Genomic DNA, 27602 nt, shown 5'->3' with positions numbered 1-27602 from the left:
CTATGAATCTCTGATAGTATAAGATAGGAGAAAATAAAGATGACCTTGATCCGGCAATGGTTTTTAAAATACTACAATGAAGGTATAATCCATGAAATAAAGAATAACTAAGCTGGACCTTATTAAAATTTAAAACTTCTACTCTGCAAAAGACATTATCAAGGGAATGAGATGAAAAGACAGAGACTGGGAGAAATACCTTCAAAAGATATATCTAATAAACGACTTCTCTCCAAAAATGTTTAAAACTCAACAATTAGAAATCAGACACCTTGATTTAAAAAATGGGCAAAAGATCTGAACAGACACCTCACCCAAGAAGAAATGCAGATGGCAAATAAATATATGAAAAATGCTCATCATTAAATGTCACTAGGGACCTGCAAACTAAAATCCCAATGAGATACTACTGCGCACTTATACAATGGCTAAAATCCAAAACGCTGATAAAACCAAATGTTGGCAAGGATGTGCAGCAATAAAAACTATTAGTCATTGCTGGTGGAAATGCAAAATGGTAAAGACACTTCAGGAGACAGTTGGGCAGTGTCTTAAAAAACTAAAATATGTTTACCACATTATCTGGTAGTTGTGCTCCTTGGTGTTTGCCAAATAAGTTGAAAATACATTTCCACACAAAAATCTGCACATGGATATTTATAGCAGCTTTATTCATCATTGTCAAAAATTAGAAATCACCAAGATGTTCTTCAATAGATAAATGAACAGACAATGTGATAAACCTATACAATGAATGTTATTTAGTGTTAACAAGAAATGAACTATCAAGCCATGAAAAGACACGCAGGAACTTTATACATATTAGTAAGTTAAATCTTAAAAGGCTACATACTCTATGATTCCAACCATATGACATTCTGGAAAAGGCAAAACTATGCTGACACTGCAAAGATTATTTGTTGCTAGGGCTTGCAAGGAAGGGAGAGAGAACACATAAAGCACAGAGGTTTTGGGGGCAGTAAAGCTATTTTATGTGATATTACAATGGCACATGTCATTATGCATTAGTCAAATCCCATAGAATGTACAACACAAAGAATGAACCCCACATAAACTATGAGCTTTGGTTGATGATAATGTGTCAATGTTGGTTCATTGATTGTAATTAATGAGAGTTCTTGATTGTGAGAGAGGCTGCGTGTGGGTGCAGGGAAAGAGGCATGTGGTAATTATATACTTTCCACTTAGTATTGCCAGAAACCCCAAACTGTTTCAAAAGCCTACTCTAATCCACCATTCTAGTCAAGCTGAGTTTTGTATTACTCAGTGACTGTGGAGGGCTTAATGTTGGTACTCCCCTGATCATTTGGACTGAGATATGAATTCTATGAGATGGGATATGACATGTCACTGAATTGGGAGTTGAAAAACTGAGATTCTAAGAAGATGTCTTGGCTGGGTGCTGCAGCTCACGCCTGTAATCCCAGCACTTTGGGAGACCTAGGTGGGTGGATCACGAGGTCAGGAGATCAAGATCATCCTGCTTAACACAGAGAAACCCTGTCTGTACTAAGAAAACAAAAAAATTCGCTGGGCGTGGTGGTGGGCACCTGTAGTCCCAGCTACTTGGGAGGCTGAGGCAGGAGAATGGCATGAACCCAGGAGCTGAAGCTTGCAGTGAACCGAGATCGCACCACTGCACTCCAGCCTGGGCGACAGAGCGAGACTCTGTCTCAAAAAAAAAAAAAAAAAAAAAAGAAAAGAAAGAAAAAGTCTTATACTGAGGCATTGTGATTGTGATATGTGATACTTTGTCTCACTGAGTCAATAATCGCTCATTTCTAAAAAAAAAAAAAAAAAAGCAAAGTTTAGAGTAGTTGATCTCAGAGATCCCTTCTATCTACAAATTATCTATAATTCTTTCTTTCTGTAAACTGAAAGGTCTAGGCAGAAGCCTCAGCTCAGCAGGAGAGAGGCGGAGCTGAGCTGGGACACCTACCTCCTAAGGAATGAAATGATTATTCTAAAGAGAGCACCTGAGCTTATTTTACCCAAAATAAGGTAGTATATTTCTGTTAGAGTTCAGAGTTACGTGAGTCAGGGACCAAGTTACTGCTTTTCTTTGCCCTGTATAAAGGATTCTCCAAGGTCTTTGACTTACCTAAGTACTAAATGTTGTAAAACCAAACTCTTCTGACCTCTCAATCTAGTCAACTGGGGCTGTAATTATTAATGAAATTAATGTTTATTTTGAAAATCATTTACTAGACTGAATTACAAAATCCTGAATCATTGTACACAATCAGTAAATATTGGTGGACCCAATTGAACTGAATGGTTGGCTTGAAATGAAACCTTCGAGATGCAGGGCTTATGGGTTCTAGTCTCAGCTCTAGCACTAGCAGATAGCATGTTCTTGGCTAAGATACTGAATCTTCAAGGCTCAGCTTTCTCATTCCTGAAATGGGTCAATTTTATTGTAAGCAACGGTAATTGAGAGATTCAAAAGGGACATGAGGTGTAACAATTCTCTGTAAATTGTTAGAATCCCTGTTAAAAATGACCAGTAAGGCATTGTGCAACTGTGTCTTAACATAACTTTATTTTTCTTAATAAAAGAAATGGAAATAACCTCACCAGGGAATTTGGAACAAATATGATGATATCTTTAAAGAAAATGGCTTTGCACAAGTATTGACATTAGTGATCTAGTAAAGAGTATCTTTCTAGTTGTATTTAGATCCTCAACTCAGTATGTCAGCTCCTGTTAAGGTCTATACATTGTGGTGGTTCTGTGCTGTGGGTCCCTTTAGTGATTTCCCTACCTCCCATCTTCTATTGCATCCACAACTGTGGTTCTGTCCATAATTTCCTTTGCTTTCTGTGCATTATTACATCATTTCTGAAAATGAGAGACCAAAAACAATAGAAAGCAGCCATGTCTGGAGGTGACCAGGAGGTCGAGAAGCCCTAGTTTCTCAAACCCTTAGCACCAAATCCTTCCCTCAGTTACACTGAGCATTTCACCTCTGCAGTGATGGAGAGCGGAGATCCCTTATTTCTTCTCATGAGCATCTCTTGTGCTGTTTTCCTTAGAGACAAATAAGGGGTTCTACTTAATGTGAAGCCTGTTTTATGAACAGAATAAATGTGGTGTATATTCAGAATAACTAATGTTTGGAAGTTTGTTTTGTTTTGCTAAAATTGTTCTCAAGGCAGCTCTGGTGTAAGAGATAATACACCACGATGGGCATCAGAAGACTTCAGCTCAAATCCCAGTTCGGCCAGCTATGAGCTGTGTGGCACCAACAGGTGTCCTGTTCTCCCAGGGTCTCCATTTTCCCATTTGAAAAATAAAAACTAACAATTCCTGCCTTCACGTGTTTTTAGGGAGTTTAATTGTAAAGGTGTTTATATCTGCTGAGGTAATTTACTTGATGTATGTTTGGTTATTTAAGATATACGAGTTATGTTAGCTATTTCATGTTTAGGCTGCTGTATTTTTAGTAGGCTCTATTAAATATTTGAAAGGATTTCATTATAAAGAACAAAGTCTCCTAATCTTTGATATAGCATTGACATACTTTTTAAATATACGAGGCATAGAATACATCCATTTCCCTCAAAATCATAAATTCCCAAATGGTTATTAATCTAAGAATTCAGAATTTTGAGTAATTGCTTTTGCATCAGATTATTTACTTCAGTGCTCTCAATTATGATGGTGCATTGGAACCACCTGGGTTAACATTTGTTTTTTATTACCAATACCTAGGCTCCAACCAAGTACAGTGAAACCAGAATGTACAGAGTGGGCACTGGAACGAAGGAGAACAAGACCAAAGGACATTTTATTTTTATCTCTATCAGTGGGTCAAAGTCCTTTCAGAAGGAGCATATAGTGGACCTAGGTGATTGGTCACTTTATCCATCAAAGAGGCACACACTGAATTAGCATGGAGTGTTATAAAAGGCTTGGAGTGCAAGCTCACGGTTGTCTTAACAAGAAGAGAAGGCTTCAATGGATTCTCTTGTGGTCCTTGTGCTCTGTCTCTCCTGTTTGTTTCTCCTTTCACTCTGGAGACAGAGGTCTGGGAGAGGAAAACTCCCTCCTGGGCCCACTCCTCTCCCAGTGATTGGAAATATCCTACAGATAGATATTAAGGACATCAGCAAATCCTTAACCAATGTAAGTATGGTCCTTCAGTGGCTTGCAAAAGGTAAGTAAGTTCACCTGTATTTTTTAAATAAAGTATATCCCTAGAGGTACGTTGTTACAGAGGTCATTGTAAAGTAAAATACTTTGAAAGGCTTTTGTTGCCTTTTCTGGTCTGTCAGTGTCAGAAATAGTGGAATGAAACCATGTATTTTGTGAGTAGAGAAAGATTTGGGTCTTTGCATGTTAGATTCAAAATAACAAGTGTCAATAGTTTGAAAAGCTGTGTTCCTTCTTCGTCTCATAACCATTTGCTATAATTTTTGGCTGAAGGTAAATGGTAAGGTATTGTGGGACCTGGCCAGCAGCCCACAATGCAACAGGGCTCTCTCTTTGTTCCCAGGCAGATCGGCAGGTTGAGAAATAATAGACACACACAAGATAGTGAAAGCTGGGTCCAGGGGGGTCACCGCCTTCTGTTCCTGCGGTGCCAACAATGCACTGGATATACCAGCATTTATTATTAAGTTTAGTGAGGGCAGGGGTAGGTTAGTGAGGGATTTAGGGTCATTTGATTATGAGGTGAGATGGTCACATGAGGATGAAGAAATTCTTTTAACATTTGTATGTAGAAGTACAGTACATTTGTATGCAGAAGTACAGTATACAGAGATAAGAATTTACAATATAGTGTGTGTGTCAGTAATTTCTAACAGAGCCTTAAAACAGAAACACAATCTTTCCATAACCTATGAGTAACAAGATATTAATCAGCAGTAACAATTGCAACAAAAGCTGGTTACAAACAATCCATGGAAGCACGATGTGAAGCTAGACAACTAGTTAGACCAGAAATTCTCAGAAGGGAGTATGCCTTAACCCTAAAGAGGCCTAGAAGAGCCGTGGCAAGATGAGGGCATTTATAGCCCTATCTTATCCATATGGACAGGTGCCCCGCATGCATCCATTTATAGGTTCTCCACAAGGGTCGCATTCCATTCCCAGAGCTACAAACATCTGCTTTTCTGGGATAGGAATCTTGGTGATGTGAAACCTCCCTGACTGCACGTCCATTCATAGGCTCTCTGCAGGGGGAAGCAAATCACGCACTGTTGGCTCATTCTGGCAGTCCAACCTGGCATTGTCCTTTCACAATCCTGCATGTAATTTTGTATTTACAATAATCAGGAGCATTTCATCTTTTATTCCATAGCAATAGTTTCAGGGGGGTCCCCTTACAGTAAGGAACGTGTTTGTTATTAGAGATTTTATTAAATAAGTCCTCTACTATATTAGCCATGTGTTTTATTCAGAATAGCCATGAAAATTGAACTTCTCTGAAGAATTAATTTATGCCTGTTGTAAAGGAAATAACTGTGGGTTCAGGACCAGCAAAAGCAGATAAATGGTAGATAAGAAGTTATAGACTTCCATTATTAGATCCACAAAGTAATGTTTTAATTATACTTTAGCTACAATATATAAACCCCAAAATGACCTTAGGGTTTAGTAATGGTAGGAAGAAGGTCAGAAGATGTATAAGTATTAGGGTTTTTTCTCGAGTGAAAGATGGTTTAGCAGTATTAATATGATATGTGAACACCCCTCGTTGTGTAATAATTACCATATACAGACAGTAAAGGGCTGTGATTTTTATATTAAGCCTTATAAGCATGATGGTATGATTAGATCAAGAGAATGATGCTGTAGTTATGAAGACTACTCCTACTAGATTGATGGTAGGGGGCAGGGCAAGGTTGGCAAGACTAGCTAGGGGTCATCACATGGCTATCAGGGAGAGAAGTGTTTGAAGGCCCTGTGTTGGTAGTATGGTTTGGCTGTGAACTCGTTTGTAGTTTGAGTTTGCAAGGCAGAATAACAGGAATGAGGTTAGTCTGTGGGCAGTTATTAGGGCGGTTGCACTGGTAAAACTTCAGGGGGTTTGAATGAGAAAAGCTGCGATAACAAGTGCCATGTTGCTTATGGAAAAGTAATGAGTGATTTTAGATCAGTTTGGCACAGACAAAAGAAGCTTGTTATGATTATTTCTTATAAGGATAGTATGAGGGAGGAATAAGCTATAAACTCTCTTAGGGGGTTAAGGATTAAGGTGATTTGTATAATCGTATAGCCATCTAATTTTAGGAGTACTGCTGTGAGGACTATTGACCTGGCAATAGGGGCCTCTCTGTGGGCTTTTGGGAGTCCTAGGAGAGTCCATAGAGAGATATTTTTAGTAAAAATGCTATGATGCATGCAAATCATAAAAGGCTATTAAACCAGGAAATTGTTAGTTCTTGAAGCTGGGTGTTGGTCTTAAGGTGGACTCAAGAGTGCTGATAAATTTCTTAAGCATCAGTGTTTGAATAAGCAGAGTTTCAAATTTGGGTCTTCTGTATATTAGCTGTGAGACACTGAAAATGAATTTGTCATTCTCTGAGCTCAGGTTTTTTTTTTTTTTTTTTTTTTTTTGAGATGGAGTCTTGCTCTGTAGCTCAGGCTGGAGTGCAGTGGCATGATCTTGGCTCTCTGCAACCTCCAACTCCCAGGTCCCCATTCAAGCAATTCTCCTGCCTCAGTCCCCCAAGTAGCTGGCATTACAGGCATGCGCCACCATGCTTAGCTAATTTTCGTATTTTTAGTAGAGACATGGTTTCACCATGTTGGCCAGGCTGGTCTTGAACTCCTGACCTTGTGATCCACCTGCCTTGGCCTCCCAAAGTGTTGGGATTACAGGTGGGAGCCACCGCACCTGGCTGTTTGTTTAAAATAGAGTAAATAAACATGCTGAATATGTTGATGTGAGTATTAATTGTAATCTGTGTAGCAATTGTCTGACCATTGCCTTGAACATCTGAGTGACAAGTATAATCATCATCATGTTTATATTTAAAATTCAGAAATATTTGAAGCCTGTGTGGCTGAATAAAAGCATACAAATACAATGAAAATATCATGCTAAGTCAGGCTTAGTAAATGGACAAAATAGTGACTTCATTTGCTGTTATCTATATCTACTTTCCTAGCTCTCAAAGGTCTATGGCCCTGTGTTCACTCTGTATTTTGGCCTGAAACGCGTGGTGGTGCTGCATGGATATGAAGCAGTGAAGGAAGCCCTGATTGATCTTGGAGAGGAGTTTTCTGGAAGAGGCCTTTTCCCATTGGCTGAAAGAGCTAACAGAGGATTTGGTAGGTGTACATGTGCCTGTTTCAGCATCGGTCTTGGGGATGGGGAGGATGGAAAACAGACTTACAGAGCTCCTCGGGCAGAGCTTGGCCCATCCACGTGGCTGCCCAGTGTCAGCTTCCTCTTTCTTGCCTGGGATCTCCCTCCTAGTTTCTGTTTCTCTTCCTGTTAGGAATCGTTTTCAGCAATGGAAAGAGATGGAAGGAGATCCGGCGTTTCTCCCTCATGACGCTGCGGAATTTTGGGATGGGGAAGAGGAGCATTGAAGACCGTGTTCAAGAGGAAGCCCGCTGCCTTGTGGAGGAGTTAAGAAAAACCAAGGGTGGGTGACCCTACTCCATATCACTGACCTTACTGTTCTACTATCTTCTCTACTGACATTCTAGGAAACATTTCAGGGGTGGCCATATCTTTCATTATGAGTCCTGGTTGTTAGCTCATGTCAAGTGGGGGTTTGAAGCTGAGAGCCAAGGGAATTTGCACATATTTGTGCTGTGTGTGTACAGGCATGATTATGCATACAGTGTGGGTATAAAAGGTTCATTTAATCCCATGTTCTCCTGAACTTTGCTTTTTTGCTTTCAAATAAGAAATCATGAATATAGATTTTGAGTTCATTTTTTGAAAGAGCTAAAGAGCAGTGTTTTTCCCATTACCTATTCCAGAACATGTCACCAGAGAATACTTGACAAGTGGACATGGTAGGAATGGCCCTATCACACCCATATAGAGCATGAACCAAATGGCATGTGCTTTTATTTAATTGGACTATGTTTGTATGGTCAGCCTCACTGACTTATCTGGGGTTTCTTTGAGGCCCATGCTTGCCGTTCTGGCCAGTAATGACATTCTACAGTTTTTATTGCTTAGGCATATCTTAGTGCAGTTCTCATCAATTATTATTTCTCTGTAAACACAGCATTATTTAAACAATAGTATTAATTATTTCTTGTTACTCTATTGATTTATATATTTTCAGTAAATACATGCTGTAGCATAATTCTGTGAAATACACAAATGTCAATTTATAAAATGATTTATTTAACTAGATTTTAATTATTAGTAATAACTCTGTAATCTGCATTCCCTATGTATAATTTGGCTCTGTTTCAGTTTTGCTTATCTCTTTCCAACCATATTTATGAAATTTTGGCTTAGAAATTTGTTAATTATTTTTTTTTCCACTGCCAACTCTACTCATCTATGAAGTTTTACAATGAATCTGTTTATCAGCTTGGATATCAAATTACCTTGTTTTTAAATTCTGTTTTCCCAATGAAGTGAAAGGCTGAAAATCAGATTAATCTGTGAATGACACACACACAAACTAACAGATTTCCAACTGTTCAATGCCTGGCCATTCATTCAGAGTACTTTTGATTAAAGTCACTATTTAGGGCCTATAGATATCAGGGAAATTCAGCCCTGATATTTCAACGTGAGTTGAATATCACTCAAGTTGAATATTTCTATTCTCCCTAAGTGTTGGCTGGTCTGAGAAACAAAGGGAAAGAGTACAAAAGAGAGAAATTTTAAAGCTGGGTGTCCAGGGGAGACATCACATGTCAGCAGGTTTCATGATGCCCCCCAAACCACAAAACCAGCAAGTTTTTATTAGTGATCTTCAAAAGGGGAAGGAGTGTGCAAATAGAGTGTGGGTCACAGAGATCACATGCTTCACAAGGTAATAAAATATCACAAGGCAAATGGAGGCAGGGCGAGATTACAGGACTGGGGTGAAATTAAAATTGCTAATGAAGTTTTGGGCACTGATTGTCATTGATAACATCTTATCTGGAGACAGGGTTTGAGAGCAGACAACCAGTCTGACCAAAATTTATTAGGCAGGAATTTCCTCATCCTAATAAGCCTGGGAGCACTACGGGAGACTGGGGCTTATTTCATCCTTAATCTACAACTGTAAAAGACAGACATTCCCAGAGCATCCATTTTAGAGACCTCCTCTTGGGAACGCATTCTTCTCAGGGATGTTCCTTGCTGAGAAAAAGAATTCAGCGATATTTCTCCTATTTGCTTTTGAAAGAAGTGAAATATGGCTGTGTTCCACTCAGCCCACAGGCAGCCAGACTTCAAGGTTATCTCACTTGTTCCCGGAACATCGCTGCTATCCTGTTCTTTTTTCAAGATGCCCAGAATTCATATTGTTTAAACAATTTGTGCAGTTAACACAATCATCACAGGGTCCTGAGGTGACATTCATCCTCAGCTTAGGAAGATGATGGGATTAAGAGATTAAAGACAGGCATAGGAAATCACAAGAGTATTGTTTGGGGAAGTGATAAGTGTCCATGAAATCTTCACAATTTATGTTCAGAGATTGCAGTAAAGACAGGTGTAAGAAATTATAAAAGTATTAATTTAGGGAACTAATGAATGTCCATGAAATCTTCACAATTTATGTTCTTCTGCCATGGCTTCAGCTGGTCCCTCCATTCAGGGTCCCTGACTTCCTGAAACATATGGATGTGAATTTGGGAGCTCTTTAAATATAAAGTTAATATCTCAAAATAATAAGAGCTATTTATGACAAACCCATAGCCAATATCATATTGAATGGGCAAAAGCTAGAAGCATTCCCTTTGAAAACTGGCACAAGACAAGGATGCCCTCTCTCACCACTCTTATTCAACATAGTATTGGAAGTTCTGGCCAGAGCAATCAGTCAAGAGGGTATTCAAATGGGAAGAGAAGAAGTCAAATTGTCTCTGTTTGCAGGCAACATGACTGTATACTTAGAAACCTCATCATCTCAGCCCCAAAATTGTTTAAGCTGATAAGCAACTTCAGCAAGGTCTCAGGATACAAAATCAGTGTGCAAAAATAACAAGCATTCCTATAGACCAATAATAGACAAGCAGAGAGCCAAATCATGAGTGAACTCCCATTCACAATTACTTCAAAGAGAATAAAATGCCTACTTACACAACTTACAAAGGATGTGAAGGACCTCTTCAAGGAGAACTACAAACCACTGCTCAAGGAAATAAGAGGTGACACAAATGGAAAAAAATTCCACGCTCATGAATAGAAAGAATCGATACTGTGAAAATAGCCATACTGCCCAAAGTAATTCATAGATTCAATGCTATACCCATCAAGGTATCATTGACTTTCTTCACAGAACTAGAAAAGAATACTTTAAATTTCATATGAAGCAAAAAAAGAGCCTGTATAGCCAAGACAATCCTAAGCAAAAACAAAGCTGGAGGCATCATTCTACCTGACTTCAAACAATACTACAAGGCTACAGTAACCAAACAGCATGGTACTGGGAAAACTGACTAGCCATATGCAGAAAACAGAAACTGGACCCTTTCCTTATACCTTATACAAAAATCAACTCAAGATGGATTAAACACTCACGCATAAAACCTAAAACCATAAAAACTCCAGAAGAAAACCTAGGCAATACCATTCAGGACATAGACATGGGCCAAGAGTTTGTGACTAAAACACAAAAAGCAATGGCAACAAAAGCCAAAATTTACAAATGGGATCTAATTAAACTACAGTGCTTCTGCACAGCCAAAGAAACTAGCATGAGTGAACAGGCAACCTACAGAATGGGAGAAATTTTTTGCAATCTATCCATCTGACAAAGGGCTAATATCCAGAATCCACAAGGAACTTAAATTTACAAGAAAAAAAGAAATATCCCCATCAAAAATGGACAAAGGATATGAACAGACACTTCTCAAAAGAAGACATTTATGCAGCCAACAAACATATGAAAAAAAGCTTATCAACACTGGTCATTAGAGAATGCAAATCAAAACTACAATGAGATACCATCTCATGCCAGTTAGAATGGTGATCCTTAGTAAGTCAGGAAACAACAGATGTTGGTGAGAATGTTGAGAAATATGAACCCTCTTACACTGTTGGTAGGAGTGTAAATTAGTTCGACCATTGGGGAAGACAGTGTGGTGATTCCTCAAGGATCTAGAACTAGAAATTCCACTTGACTCAGCAATCCCATTACTGGGTATATGCCCAAAGGATTATAAACCATTCTACCATAATGACACATGCCCATGTATGTTTATTGTGGCACCATTCACTATAGCAAAGACTTGGAACCAACCCAAATGCCCATCAATGATGGACTGGATAAAGAAAATGTGGCACATATACACCATGGAATACTACACAGCCATAAAAGAGGATGAGTTCCTGTCCTTTGCAGGAACATGGATGAAGCTGGAAATCATCATCCTCAGCAAACTAACACAGGAACAGAAAACCAAACTCCACATTTGCACTCATAAATGGGAGTTGAACAATGAGAACACATGGACACAGGGAGGGGAACATCACACATGGGACCTGTTGGGGCATGGGGGGCCAGTAGGGAGACAGCATTAGGACAGAGACCTAATGCATGCAGGGCTTAAAACCTGGATGTCAGGTTCATAGGTGCAGCAAACCACCATGGCACATGTATACCTATGTAACAAACCTGCACGTTCTGCACGTGTATCCTAGAACTTAAAGTAAAATAAAAGAAAATTTAAAAAATATAAAGTTTATCAATCACTTGATTATAACAACTTCATTTCAGAGATTCTCACCAAACAAGAAAACCTTTGCTATAATTTAATTTATTTAGCTATTAAATGATAGGCTGGGCCTAATCAATATCAAATTAAATAGGTTAAATTTGCAGGATGATTAGAGATGATGGGCATTTAGTTCCTACAGAAGAAAATTCATTTTTAAAAAGCTACAGAAGAAAAAAACTCCACTTATCAATTTACACTTTCTTGTTTGCCTTACCTGGGATTTATATTTAAAATAAAATTTTTGGCCAGGCAAGATGGCTCATGCCTGTAATCCCAGCACTTTGGGAGGCCAAGGCTGGCAGATCACCTGAGGTTGGGAGTTCGAGACCAGCCTGACCAACATGGAGGGACCCGTCTCTACTAAAAATACAAAATTAGCCGGACGTGGTGGCACATGCCTGTAATCCCAGCTACCTGGGAAGCTCAGGTGGAGAATCGCTTGAACCCAGGAGGCAGAGGTTGCGGTGAGCTGAGATCGTGCCATTGCACTCCAGCCCAGGCAACAAGAGTGAAACTCCATCTCAAAACAAACAAACAAAAAACAAAAACAACAAACAACAAAGTTTTCATTTAATTTTTTGACAAACTAATCTATGTTAGGCATATTATTTATTTATGTTTGTTTTCCTTCTCATAAAACACATTCTTCTTCTTACATTTATTTTCTTAAATACAGGAATTCACCCACAGTCTCTTTGGTTCATCTCTACTGGTTCAGCACATGACTCTTTCAGCTATTCATTATATATAAAAAGCTTTGAAATCTCCAACTATTCTTGCCCTTTCCATCTCAGTGCCTTGTCTACAGACTTTGCAGACTGATGTGATTCCCTCTGAAACATAAATTATTAGGTTTTTAGAAAATGTCTTTTTGTTCTTTCCAAAGTAAAAGACAAATAGGCTGGGAATGTAAATTTAGCATTTGAACAACCATTATTTAACCAGCTAGGTTTTAATGGTCAACTCAGGATTAATGTAAAATTGAAGTGTTGATTTTATGCATGCCGAACTCTTTTTTGCTGTTAAGGGAATTTGTAGGTAAGATAGTGCTTAAAATTTCTAAACTACTATTATCTGTTAACAAATACAGTGTTTTATATCTGAAGTTTAATAGTATTTTAAATTGTTTCTAATTCTTTAGCCTCACCCTGTGATCCCACTTTCATCCTGGGCTGTGCTCCCTGCAATGTGATCTGCTCCATTATTTTCCATAAACGTTTTGATTATAAAGATCAGCAATTTCTGAACTTGATGGAAAAGTTGAATGAAAACGTCAAGATTTTGAGCAGCCCCTGGATCCAGGTAAGGCTAAGATTTTTGCTTCCTGAGAAACCACTTATGCTCTTATTTTTCTGACAAATCCAAAATTCTATATGGATCAAGCTCTGAAGTGCATTTTTGAATACTACAGTGTTGCCCAGACAGCCATGGGGTGAATATCTGGGAAAGATGGCCAAGCCCTTTATTTTATGCATGGGAAATAAATGCCTCAATATAGGCCTGATTTCTAAGCCCATTAGCTCCCTCATCAATGTTTTTTCTGCTAAACTCCAAAGTCCTGTTTCTATAAAGTACATTTTTGACAGCCCCAAAGCGTGCTTATATCACTCCATGGATATCCAGGCACTTTGGAGGCTTCCATTACTCACAAGACTTGTCCTTCAATTCACACTTTGTCATGTTATGTGGCAGAAATATCCTAATTTAAAAGACATTATCTCCTTCAAGGAGGGAGAATATTTGGAACCATAGAAGCTGCCAAGAAACACTGAATAGGGCAGGGGTGTTTGATATCTCAGTTGGGATTCTAGCTGATGAGATAACTGCGTTAGGAATGACAAAATTATTGGTTTTATGGTGTATGAACCATAAACAGACATCACACTTATACCCTGTGCTGAGTTGGCATGTTTTATACTCTGCCTAAATAATAATTGTGTGATTTTATAGAAGTCATTTAACTGCTCTGGTGCACAGTTGGAATTTGAAGTATCTTTGAGACCCTCCTACTTCTAAAATACTAATTCCATTTCAGAGGCTGCTTGATAGAAATCAATATAGTAGGGACTAACTTTGTACTATCAATCAGGTTGTCCAAATTCTTTTAACCTATGCTGTCATCTACAAAACGTGAATGTAGTAATTCATGCCATCTTATACTTCAAGATTGTAGAGAAGAATTGTAAAAAGTAACAGAATTAATATAAATATGCTTTTATAGTATAAAAAGGAGATATGAGTCTAGGAAATGATTATCATATGGTTAGAATTGATTTTCTGGTCAGAATTTTCTTTCTCAAATCTTTTATAATCAGAGAATTACTACATATGTACAATAAAAATTTCCCCATCAAGATACACAATATATTTTCTTTATATTTATAACTGCAATTTACAACCAGTACTTGCTGTATGGTATGTATGCTTTTATTAAAATCTTTTAATTTAATAAATTATCATTTTCTCTCAGATCTACAATAATTTTTCTCCTATCACTGATTATTTCCCGGGAACCCATAAAAAATTACTTAAAAACGTTGCTTTTGTGAAAAGTTATATTTTGGAGAAAGTAAAAGAACACCAAGAATCTATGGACATGAACAACCCTCAGGACTTTATTGATTGCTTCCTGATCAAAATGGAGAAGGTAAAATGTTTTATTGTTTTATTTATTTATTTATTTATTTATTTTATTATTATACTTTAGGTTTTAGGGTATAAGTGCACAATGTGCAGGTTTGTTACATATGTATCCATGTGCCATGTTGGTTTGCTGCACCCATTAACTCGTCATTTAGCATTAGGTATATCTCCTAATGCTATCCCTCCCCCCTCCCCCCACCTCACAACAGCCCCCAGAGTGTGATGTTCCCCTTCCTCTGTCCATGAGTTCTCATTGTTCAATTCCCACCTATGAGTGAGAACATGCGGTGTTTGGTTTTTTGTCCTTGTGACAGTTTACTGAGAATGATGTTTTCCACTTTCATCCATGTCCCTACAAAGGACATGAACTCATCATTTTTTATGGCTGCATAGTATTCCATGGTGTATATGTGCCACATTTTCTTAATCCAGTCTATCATTGTTGAACATTTGGGTTGGTTCCAAGTCTTTGCTATTGTGAATAGTGCTGCAATAAACATACGTGTGCATGTGTCTTTATAGCAGCATGATTTATAGTCCTTTGGGTATATACCCAGTAATGGGATGGCTGGATCAAATGGTATTTCTAGTTCTAGATCCCTGAGGAATCGCCACACTGACTTCCACAACAGTTGAACAAGTTTACAGTCCCACCAACAGTGTAAAAGTGTTCCTATTTCTCCACATCCTCTCCAGCACCTGTTGTTTCCTGATTTTTTAATGATGGCCATTCTAACTGGTGTGAGATGCTATCTCACTGTGGTTTTGATTTGCGCTTCTCTGATGGCCAGTGATGATGAGCATTTTTTCATGTGTTTTTTGGCTGCATAAATATCTTCTTTTGAGAAGTATCTGTTCATGTTCTTTGCCCACTTTTTGATGGGGTCGTTTGTTTTTTTCTTGTAAATTTGTTTGAGTTCATTGTAGATTCTGGATATTAGCCCTCTGTCAGATGAGTAGGTTGCAAAAATTTTCTCCCATTCTGCAGGTTGCCTGTTCACTCTGATGGTAGTTTCTTTGGCTGTACAGAAGCTCTTTAGTTTAATTAGATCCCATTTGTCAATTTTGGCTTTTGTTGCCATTGCTTTTGGTGTTTTAGACATGAAGTCCTTGCCCATGCCTATGTCCTGAATGGTATTGTCTAGGTTTTCTTGTAGGATTTTAATGTTTTTAGGTATAACATTTAAGTCTTTAATCCATCTTGAATTAATTTTTGTATAAGGTGTAAGGAAGGGATCCAGTTTCAGCTTTCTCCATATGGCTAGCCAGTTTTCCCAGCACCATTTATTAAATAGGGAATCCTTTCCCCATTTCTTGTTTTTGTCAGGTTTGTCAAAGATCAGATAGTTGTAGATATATGGGATGTGTTCTGTTCCATTGATCTATGTCTCTGTTGTGGTACCAGTACCATGCTGTTTTGGTTACTGTAGCCTTGTAGTATAGTTTGAAGTCAGGTAGCGTGATGCCTCCAGCTTTGTTCTTTTGGCTTAGGATTGACTTGGCGATGCGGGCTCTTTTTTGGTTCCATATGAACTTTAAAGTAGATTTTTCCAATTCTGTGAAGAAAGTCATTGGTAGCTTGATGGGGATGGCATTGAATCTATAAATTACCTTGGGCAGTATGGCCATTTTCACGATAATGATTCTTCCAACCCACGAGCATGGAATGTTCTTCCATTTGTTTGTATCCTCTTTTATTTCATTAAGCAGTGGTTTGTAGTTCTCCTTGAAGAGGTCCTTCACATCCCTTGTAAATTGGATTCCTAGGTATTTTATTCTCTTTGAAGCAATTGTGAATGGGAGTTCACTCACGATTTGGCTCTCTGTTGGTCTGTGGTTGGTGTACAAGAATGCTTGTGATTTTTGTACATTGATTTTGTATCCTGAGACTTTGCTGAAGTTGCTAATCAGCTTAAGGAGATTTTGGGCTGAGACAATGGGGTTTTCTAGATATACAATCATGTCATCTGCAAACAGGGACAATTTGACTTCCTCTTTTCCTAATTGAATACCCTTTATTTCCTTCTCCTGCCTGATTGCTCTGGCCAGAACCTCCAGCACTATGTTGAATAGGAGCGGTGAGAGAGGGCATCCCTGTCTTGTGCCAGTTTTCAGAGGGAATGCTTCCAGTTTTTGCCCATTCAGTATGATATTGGCTGTGGGTTTCTCATAGATAGCTCTTATTATTTTGAGATACATCCCATCAATACCTAATTTATTGAGAGTTTTTAGCATGAAGGTTGTTGAATTTTGTCAAAGGCCTTTTCTGCATCTATTGAGATAATCATGTGGTTTTTGTCTTTGGTTCTGTTTATATGCTGGATTACATTTATTGATTTGTGTACGTTGAACCAGCCTTGCATCCCAGGGATGAAGCCCACTTGATCATGGTGTATAGGCTTTTTGATGTGCTGCTGGATTCGGTTTGCCAGTATTTTATTGAGTATTTTTACATCAATGTTCATCAAGGATATTGGTCTGAAATTCTCTTTTTTGGTTATGTCTCTGCCAGGCTTTGGTATCAGGACGATGCTGGCCTCATAAAATGTGTTAGGGAGGATTCCCTCTTTTTCTATCAATTGGAATAGTTTCAGAAGGAATGGTACCAGTTCCTCCTTGTACCTCTGGTAGAATTCGGCTGTGAATCCATCAGGTACTCGACTCTTTCTGGTTGGTAAGCTATTGATTATTGCCACAATTTCAGAACCTGTTATTGGTCTATTCAGAGATTCAACTTCTACCTGGTTTAGTCTTGGGAGGGTGTATTTGTGGAGGAATTTATCCATTTCTTCTAGATTTTCTAGTTTATTTGCATAGAGGTGTTTGTAGTATTCTCTGATGGTAGATTGTATTTCTGTGGGATCGGTGGTGATATCCCCTTTTTCGTTTTTTATTGCATCTATTTGATTCTTCTCTCTTTTCTTCTTTATTAGTCTTGCTAGCAGTCTATCAATTTTGTTGATCCTTTCAAAAAACCAGCTCCTGGATTCATTAATTTTTTGAAGGGTTTTTTGTGTCTCTATTTCCTTCAGTTCTGCTCTGATTTTAGTTATTTCTAGCCTTCTGTTAGCTTTTGAATGTGTTTGCTCTTGCTTTTCTAGTTCTTTTAATTGTGATGTTAGGGTGTCAATTTTAGATCTTTCCTGCTTTCTCTTGTGGGCATTTAGTGCTATAAATTTCCCTCCACACACTGCTTTGAACATGTCCCAGAGATTCTGGTATGTTGTGTCTTTGTTCTCGTTGGTTTCAAAGAACATCTTTATTTCTGCCTTCATTTCATTATGTACTCAATAGTCATTCAGGAGCACGTGGTTCAGTTTCCATGTAGTTGAGCAGTTTTGAGTGAGTTTCTTAATCCTGAGTTCTAGTTTGATTGCACTGTGGTCTGAGAGACAGTTTGTTATAATTTCTGTTCTTTTATATTTGCTGAGGAGAGCTTTACTTCCAACTATGTGGTCAATTTTGGAATAGGTGTGGTGTGTTGCTGAAAAAAATGTATATTCTGTTGATTTGGGGTGGAGAGTTCTGTAGATGTCTATTAGGTCCACTTTGTGCAGAGCTGAGTTCAATTCCTGGATATCCTTGTTAACTATCTGTCTCGTTGATCTGTCTAATGTTGACAGTGGGGTGTTAAAATCTCCCAATATTATTGTGTGGGAGTGTAAGTCACTTTGTAGGTCACTCAGGACTTGCTTTATGAATCTGGGTGCTCCTGTGTTGGGTGCATATATATTTAGGATAGTTAGCTCTTCTTGTTGAATTGATCCCTTTATCATTATGTAATGGCCTTCTTTGTCTCTTTTGATCTTTGTTGGTTGAAAATCTATTTTATCAGAGACTAGGATTGCAACCCCTGCCTTTTTTTGTTTTCCATGTGCTTGATAGATCTTCCTCCATCCCTTTATTTTGAGTCTGTGTGTGTCTCTGCATGTGAGATGGGTTTCCTGAATACAGCACGCTGATGGATCCTGACTCCTTATCCAGTTTGCCAGTCTGTGTCTTTTAATTGGAGCATTTAGCCCATTTATATTTAACATTAATATTGTTATGTGTGAATCTGATCCTGTCATTATGATGTTAGTTGGTTATTTTGCTCGTTAGTTGATGCAGTTTCTTCCTAGCCTCGATGGTCTTCACAATTTGGCATGTTTTTGCAGTGGCTGGTACCGGTTGTTCCTTTCCATGTTTAGTGCTTCCTTCAGGAGCCCTTTTAGGGCAGGCCTGGTGGTGACAAAATCACTCAGTGTTTGCTTGTCTGTAAAGTATTTTATTTCTCCTTCACTTATGAAGCTTAGTTTGGCTGGATATGAATTTCTGGGTTGAAAATTCTTTTCTTTAAGAATGTTGAATATGGGCCCCCACTCTCTTCTGGCTTGTAGAGTTTCTGCCGAGAGATCAGCTGTTAGTCCGATGGGCTTCCCTTTGTGGGTAACCCGACCTTTCTTTCTGGCTGCCCTTAACATTTTTTCCTTCATTTCCACTTTGGTGAATCTGACAATTATGTGTCTTGGAGTTGCTCTTCTCGAGGAGTATCTTTGTGGCGTTCTCTGTATTTCCTGAATCTGAATGTTGGCCTGCCTTGCTAGATTGGGGAAGTTCTCCTGGATAATACCTTGCAGAGTGTTTTCCAACTTGGTTCCATTCTCCCCGTCATTTTCAGGTACACCAATCAGACGTAGGTTTGGTCTTTTCACATAGTCCCAAATTTCTTGGAGGCTTTGTTCATTTCTTTTTATTCTTTTTTCTCTAAACTTCCCTTCTCGCTTCATTTCATTCATTTCATCTTCCATCAGCGATACCCTTTCTTCCAGTTGATCGCATCTGCTACTGAGGCTTCTGCAATCTTCGCATAGTTCTCGAAACTTGGCTTTCAGCTCCATCATCTCCTTTAAGCCCTTCTCTCCATTGGTTATTCTAGTTATCCATTCTTCTAATTTTTTTTCAAAGTTTTTAACTTCTTTGCTATTGTTTTGAATTTCCTCCCGTAGCTCAGAGTAGTTTGATCGTCTGAAGCCTTCTTCTCTCAACTCATCAAAGTCATCCTCCATCCAGCTTTGTTCCGTTGCTGGTGAGGAACTGCGTTCCTTTGGAGGAGGAGAGGTGCTCTGCTTTTTAGAGTTTCCAGTTTTTTGGTCTGTTTTTTCCCCATCTTTGTGGTTTTATCTACTTTTGGTCTTTGATGATGGTGATGTACAGATGGGTTTTTGGTGTGGATGTCCTTTCTGTTTGTTAGTTTTCCTTCTACCAGACAGGACCCTCAGCTGCAGGTCTGTTGGAGTTTACTAGAGGTCCACTCCAGACCCTGTTTGGCTGGGTGTCAGCAGCGGTGGCTGCATAAGAGCGGATTTTCATGAGACCACAAATTCAGCTGTCTGATAGTTCCTCTGGAAGTTTTGTCTCAGAGGAGTACCCGGCTGAGTGAGGTATCAGTCTGTCCCTACTGGGGGGGTGCCTCCCAGTTAGGCTGCTCAGGGTTCAGGGACCCACTTTAGGAGGCTGTCTGTCCGTTCTCAGATCTCCAGCTGCATGCTGGGAGAACCATTACTCTCTTCAAAGCTGTCAGTCAGACAGGGACATTATGTCTGTGGAGGTTCCTGCTGAATTTTTGTTTGTCTGTGCCCTGCCCCCAGAGGTGGAGCCTACAGAGGCAGGCAGGCCTCCTTGAGCTGTGGTGGGCTGCACCCAGTTCGAGATTCTTGGCTGCTTTGTTTACCTATGCGAGCCTGGGCAATGGTGGGCACCCCTCCCCAAGCCTTGCTGCCACCTTGCAGCTTGATCTCAGACTGCTGTGCTAGCAATCAGGAAGACTCCGTGGGCATAGGACCGTCCCAGCCAGGTGTGGGACACAATCTCCTGGTGTGCCATTTTCCAGGCCCATTGGAAAAGCTCAGTATTAGGGTGGGACTGACCCGATATTCCAGGTGCTGTCTGTTACCCCTTTCTTTGACTAGGGAAGGGAACTCCCTGACCCCTTGTGCTTCCGGAGTGAGGCAATGCCTCGCCCTGCTTCGGCTCGTGCACAGTGCGCTTCACCAACTGTCCTGCACCCACTGTTTGGCACTCCCTAGTGAGATGAAACCGGTACCTCAAACAGAAATGCAGAAATCACCCATCCTCTGTGTCGCTCGGGCTGGGAGCTGTAGACCGGAGCTGTTCCTATTCGGCCATCTTGGCTCCACCCCCCCTATAATTTATTATTTTATTGGGCACAATAATTGTACATATTTATGGGGTGTACTGTAATATTTCCGTACATGTATACAATGTGTAATGATTGAGCAGGATGATTAACATATCTATAACCTCAAATGTTTTTCATTTCCTTGTGCTGGAAACATTAGAAATCTGGTCTTCTAGCTCTTTTAAAATATACAATAAAGTGTTGTTAATTATGGTCACCCTATACTGCTATAGAATACTATAACTTATTCCTTTTATATAGCTGAACTTTTGTATTTGTTAACAACTTCTCGCTATCTCCCTTACTTCTCTATCTCTACTATCTATTCTGCTATTTCTTTTTTTTATTGCACTCTAAGTTCTGGAATACATGTGCAGAACATGCAGGTTTGTTACATAGGTATACATGTGCCATGGTGGTTTGCTGCACCCAACAACATGTCATCTACATTAGGTATTTCTCCTAATGCTGTCCCTGCCCTAGCCCCCCAACCCCTCGACAGGCCCTGGTGTGTGATGTTCCCCTCCCTGTGTCCATCTGTTCTCATTGTTCAACTCCCAATTATAGGTGAGAATATGTGGTGTTTGGTTTTCTGTTCCCGGTTTAGTCTTGGGAGGGTGTATGTGTGAAGGAATTTATCCATTTATTCTAGATTTTCCAGTTTATTTGCATAGAGGTGTTTTTAGTATTCTCTGATGGTAGTTTGTATTCCTGTGGGGTCAGTGGTAATATCCCCTTTATTATTTTTTATTGTGTCTATTTGATTCTTTTCTCTTCTTTATTAGTCTTGCTAGCTGAGTTCAAGACCTGGCTATCCTTGTTAATTTTCTGTCTCACTGATCTGTCTAATATTGAGAGTGGGGTGTTAAAGTCTCCCATTATTGTTGTTTGGGAGTCTAAGTCTCTTTGTAGGTCTCTAAGGACTTGCTTTATGAATCTGGGTGCTCCTGTACTGGGTATATATACACTTAGGATAGTTAGCTCTTCTTGTTGCATTGATCCCTTTACCATTATGTAATGCCCTTCTTTGTCTTTTTTTTATCTTTGTTGGTTTAAAGTCTGTTTTATCAGAAACTAGGATTGCAACCTCTGCTTTTTTTTGCTTTCTAATTTCTTGGTAAATCTTCTTCCATCCCTTTAATTTGAGCCTAGGTGTGTCTTTGTACATGAGATGTGTCTCCTGAATGCAGAACACTGATGGGTCTTGACTCTTTATCCAGTTTGCCAGTCTGTGTCTTTTAACTGGGGCATTTAGCCCATTTACATGTAAGGTTAATATTGTTATGTGTGAATTTGATCCTGTCATTATGATGCCAGCTGGTTATTTTGCCCATTAGTTGATGCAGTTTCTTTATAGTGTCAATGGCCTTTACAATTTGGTATGTTTTTGCAGTAGCTGGTACTGATTCTTACTTTCCATATTTAGTGCTTCCTTCAGGAGCTCTTGTAAGGCAGGCCTGGTGGTGACAAAATCTCTTGGCATTTGCTTGTCTGTAAAGGATTTTATTTCTCCTTCACTTATGAAGCTTAGTTTGACTGATATAAAATTCTGGGTTGAAAATTCTTTTCTTTAAGAATGATGAATATTGGCCCCCACTCTTCTGGCTTGCGGGGTTTCTGCAGAGAGATCCGCTGTTAGTCTAATGGACTTCCCTTTGTGGGTAACCTGACCTTTCTCTCTGGCTGCCCTTAACATTTTTTCCTTCATTTCAACCTTGGTGAATCTGATGGTTTTATGTCTTGGGGTTACTGTTCTCAAGAAGTATCTTTGTGGTGGTCTTTGTTTTTTCTGAATTTGAATGTTGGCCTGCCTTGCTAGATTGGGGAATTTCTCCTGGATAATATTCTGAAGAGTGTATCCCAACTTGGTTCCCTTTTCCCCATCAATTTCAGGTACACCAATCAAACGTAGGTTTGGTCTTTTCACATGGTCCCATATTTCTTGGATGCTTTGTGCATTCCTTTTCATTTTTTTTCTCCAATTTTGTGTTCAGGCTTTATTTCATTAAATTGATCTTTCATCTCTGATATCCTTTCTTCCACTTGATCAATTCAGCTGTTGATACTTATGTATGTTTCATAAAGTTCTTGTGCTTTGTTTTTCAGCTCCATCAGGTCATTTATGTTCTTCTCTAAACTGGTTATTCAAGTTAGCCATTCGTCTAACCTTTTTTCAAGGTTCTTAGCTCCCTTGCATTGGGTTAGAACATGCTCCTTTCTCTCAGAGGAGTTTGTTATTACCCACCTGCTGAAGCCTACTTCTGTCAATTCATCAAACTCATTCTCTGTCCAGTTTTGTTCCCTGCTGGTGAGGAGTCATGATTCTTTGGAGCAGAAGAGGTGTTCTGGTTTTTTGAATTTTTAGCCTTTTTTGCACTGGTTTTTCCTCATCTTCATTGATTTATCTACCTTTGGTCTTTGATGTTGGTGACCTTCCGATGGAGTTTTTGTGTGGACATCCTCTGTTGGTGTTGTTGCTATTGCTTTCGGTTTGTTAGTTTTCCTTCTAACAGTCCAACCCCTTTGCTGCAGATCTGCTGGGGTTTGCTGGAGGTCAACTTCAGATCCTGCTTGCCTGGGTATCAGCAGCAGAAGCTGCAGAGCACAAAGACTGCTGTCTGTTCCTTCCTCTGGAAGTTTGTCTCATTGGGGCACCCACCAGATGCCAGCCAGAGCTCTCCTTTCTGAGGTGTCTGTTAACCCCTGCTTGGAGGTGTCTCCCATCGGGAGCCACGAGGGTCAGGGACCCACTTGAGTGTATCCTTTAGTAGAGCTCAAGCACTGTGCTGATAGATCTGCTGCTCTCTTCAGAGCCAGCATGCCAGAGTGTTTAAGTCTGCTGAAGCTGCACCCACAGCTGCCCATTCCCCCATGTGCTCTGCCCCAATGAGATGATAGTTTTACCTATAAGCCCGTGACTGGGGCTGCCACCCTTTTTTTCAGAGATGCCCTGCCCAGAGAGGAGGAATCTAGAGGGGCGGTCTGGCTACAGCTGCTTTGCTGAGCTGCATTGGTCTCTGGCCAGTCCAAACTTCCCAGCCATTTTGTTTACACTGTGAGGGGAAAATCACCTACTCAACCTTAGTAATGGCAGATACCCCTTCCCCCACCAAACTCGTGCATCCCAGGTAAACTTCAGACTGCTGTGCTGGCAGCGAGAATTTCAAGCCAGTGGATCTTAGCTTGCTGGGCTCCATGGGGATGGGATCTGCTGAGCAAGACCACTTGGCTCTTTGGCTTCAGCCCCCTTTCCAGGTGAGTGAAAAGTTCCGTCTCACTGGCATTCCAGATGCCACTGGGGTATGAAAAAAGTCTCCTGCAGCTAGCTCGGTGTCTATGCAAATGGCTGCCCAGTTTTGTGCCTGAAACCCAGTGCCCTTGTGGTGTAGGCATCTGAGGGAATCTCCTGGTCTGCAGGTTGTGAAGACCATGGGAAAAGCATAGTATCTGGGCCAGAGTGCACTATTCTTCATGTCACAGTCCCTCACTGCTTCCCTTGGCTAGGGGAGGGAGTTCCCCAACCCTTTGGGGTTCCCAGGTGAGGTGACACTCCACCCTGCTTCAGCTTGCCCTCCGTGGGCTGCACCTACTGTGTAAACAGTCCCAATAAGATGAGCTGGGTACCTCAGTTGGAAATGCAGAAATTATCTGCCTTCTTTGTTGATCTTGCTGGGAGCTGCAGACTGAAACTCTTCCGATTTGGCCATCCTGCTAGCCACCCCCATTATTGAGTTTCTTCAAGGTAATTATTTTGAATTCGTTTTTTGAATATTTGTTGATTTTATTTTCATCGAGTTCTGTTATTTGAGAGTTATTATGTCTTTTTCGTGGTGTCATATTTCTTGATATTTCATGTTGTGTCCCTGCTTTGATGTCTATTCATGTAGTGGGACAAGGCCTACTCCAGTTTGTAGAGTGGATTTCATAGAGAAAGACTTTCATCTGAAGTTGAGTGTTTGTGTGCAGGTGATGAAGAGTGGGTAACTCAGTTTTTGAATAGATGCAGTGTGATAGTATCTGTGTAGTTTCTCTAGCTGTGGTCAAAATCAGCAATAATTTTGGGTGCCTCAGTGGCCTAGGCTGTAGAAGGTTGCAGCAGTATCAGGAGTAGTGTAGGTTATTAATGTCCTTGGCGTCAAAGTATTTGGGCATTCTCCTATTTTAATGTTCCTAAAATTGGGGTGACTCAGCCTAAGGAATTCCGTTTGATGTCAGCTCTGACATGGCATACATGCAGCTGCATTGGTGCTGTGTTACAAGTACAAGTCCTTGAAGTTGTCATAGAAGCATCATTCTAGACTCAGAGTCTTTTAATCATGTATTGTGACACCTGGGCCTTGGGGGAAAGGTTCACTCTCTGTGGCAGGGTCGAATGTAGATTGCCCACAGAGCCAAGATCTTTGACTCTAGCACACCCTAGCAGCTGAAGCCCACAGGCTGAGTTGTAGCTGTGAGTCTGTTTCTGAGGGTGAGGTGGAGGACAATGCCCTGGCCTGACTCTGAGGTAAAAGGGGTGCTCTTTAGATTTGAGCCCAGAAAGTAGAATATGACTACTATCATTAATAGGATAGGCGCATAACTGCTAAATAACCAAGCTCGAGTCAACAGATGGAAATGTTGATACTGGTTTGTGAGTGCACTGTTCTTACTTAAGAGTAATTTTTAACATGACAAGCTTAGAAAACTGTATGAAGCTGATGTTACCAAGGGAGAGGACTGTTTTCATCTAGTAAGTAGACATGTTGAGAGGATGTAGTCTATTTCAGTGGTGTTGATTACACAATATTCAACATGACACACATCACTTGGAGACTCTGAAAGCATCATTAATTTATTGCTGCTGGCCTAGAGACTGGTTAAAAAGTAATATGTTTTGTATATTGATGATCTCTTTCAACTAAGTATTCCTTATCCATTGCTTTCTTTCTCCTAACTTCCAAATTATGAGAACTCCAGTCTCTAAGCCTTGGCATATGCAGCACCCTTATTCTCTCCTTTATCCCCTGTGGCAATTAATCCCTTTATTCTCCTTCTTCATCATTGTTCTTTCTCTTCACTTTGTATATTTTTGTTTATTCCTGCACTACTGCACCCTAGAACAAGTTGTCTGTTGCCTCCCTCCCAAGCACAACCCTGAGAGCTGGGACAGAGACAACAAGCACAACCCTGAGATATGTGGGCCCATCTTGTCACTGTAAACCTATTCTCTTCCTCTATAATTTATCCTAGGTTTTGCTGTCATATTGCTTTTTCATATTTTTTTTTACAAAATTTCAACTTTATAATGAATCTGGAGGCAATATTGAGTCCATGTACCTTTCTGACAGAAAAATATAATTACAGACTCTTGATTCAGGCTCACAGTATCTAATCATATAGCCCTAATTTACCTTTTTTACTAATTTAGATTGTGGTTGTCTTCAGGTAATAATGGCTGTAACACATAATGTCTTTATTATCTCAAATACAGGGATTCTGTTGGTGGGGCAATCTAGGATAATACAGCAGCCCAACACAGCAGAGAGTCAAGTGCCTTCCTTTTTCCCACTAAATTTAGTATACAGACCTTCATTTTCATGATTAAATCTCAGGATTGGGTCTACTCTACCTCATACTTCACATTTGTGTTTTGAGTATGAAAGAGGAAATAGAGGAAGTGGACCTAGAGACCTTCTGCTTATATTTTTTAGCAAAAAAAAATGCTGTGTGACTCAGCTAGCTGCAAAGAGCCTGGGGAATGGAATTTTTAGGTAAGCATGGAATAAGGGGGTAGGAAATAAAGTTTGGGCAAGTTGGCCTACAGCCTCTGCTATACAAGCAGTATTTTTTTTTTAGTACTGTACTTTCCAGTTTCTATGTTGGTAACTATAAAACTATGTGAGTAACTTTGAATTCACTGTAATCAAATATGCTGGTAAATAATTTGTCAGATAATTGCATCAAATCATTCCTAGGAAAAGCACAACCAAACATCTGAATTTACTATTGAAGGCTTGGAAAACACTGCAACTGACTTGTTTGGAGCTGGGACAGAGACAACAAGCACAACCCTGAGATATGCTCTCCTTCTCCTGCTGAAGCACCCAGAGGTCACAGGTATGATCACAGATGATAATTTAATTAATTTTCAGAAAAGATTTTGGGAAGGTGTTGCTAGTGTCCTCCTTCCTGTTTCTCTTAGAGAAGCTTCATTATTTAAACTTCTGTGCTTCCAGCTGTAATCTGTTTCAAACTAATGGTGATTAAAATGGGATACCTTGGCCTGGCATGGTGGCTCACACCTGTAATCCCAGCACTTTGGGGGGCTGAGGTGGGTGGATCACTTGAGGCCAGGAGTTCAAGACCAGCCTGGCCAACATGGCCAAATCCCATCTCTAGTAAAAATATAAAACTTAGCTGGGCATGGTGGCACATGGCTGTAATCCCAGCTACTCGAGAGGCTGAGGCACTGGAATCACTTGAACCCAGGTGGCGGAGGTTGTAGTGAGCCAAGATTGTGCCACTATACTCCAGTCTGGGAAACAGAGTGAGACTCTGTCTCAGAAAGAAAAAAAAAAAGAAAAAAAGAAAAAGAAAAGATAAAAGGGGTATCTTTGCACAGCAGAGGAAGACAACTGAGAGAAATGAAGACAGCTTAGCAGTAGCAAAAGCAATAGAGCTCTGGTCCAATGTGTCTGGATTTATGTCAGGAAGAGACAGGATAAATTGGCCTGGGATTGCATGTTGGTTTTATTATGAGAAGGCCATTTTAAATAGCAAGTATATTCTTGAAGATAACTTTTCTCATTCTCAAAATTTCAGGTTCAAATGCTGGAGTAGGGAAACTGGAAACTCTCCTTATTGAAGGATAAATGGTAATCCTAAAAATGTAGTGAGTCTGCCTGAGAAAAT

The 27602-nt window shown here is 39.8% G+C and overlaps 1 protein-coding gene across 4 annotated transcripts in view; it reads left to right on the top strand.

Moving 5' to 3' along the window:
- Positions 1 to 27602, top strand: part of LOC100591471 (cytochrome P450 2C9) — an 86847-nt gene that overhangs the window by 36740 nt on the left and 22505 nt on the right. The window contains exons 1-6 of one of the 4 annotated variants that reach the window (XM_030809232.1): positions 3958 to 4150; positions 7144 to 7306; positions 7477 to 7626; positions 13029 to 13189; positions 14358 to 14534; positions 26666 to 26807. In XM_030809232.1, the coding sequence (XP_030665092.1) occupies positions 3983 to 4150; positions 7144 to 7306; positions 7477 to 7626; positions 13029 to 13189; positions 14358 to 14534; positions 26666 to 26807 (961 nt within the window). In that variant the 5' untranslated portion in view covers positions 3958 to 3982. The other 3 variants (XM_030809233.1, XM_030809234.1, XM_030809235.1) reach the window with 3 other exon arrangements.

This window comes from Nomascus leucogenys, chromosome 3 (genome assembly GCF_006542625.1).
Source record: "Nomascus leucogenys isolate Asia chromosome 3, Asia_NLE_v1, whole genome shotgun sequence".
Classification (NCBI taxonomy): Eukaryota; Metazoa; Chordata; class Mammalia; order Primates; family Hylobatidae; genus Nomascus; species Nomascus leucogenys.
Note: the sequence above shows the minus strand (reverse complement) of the source record. Positions and strands in the feature narration are given on the sequence as shown.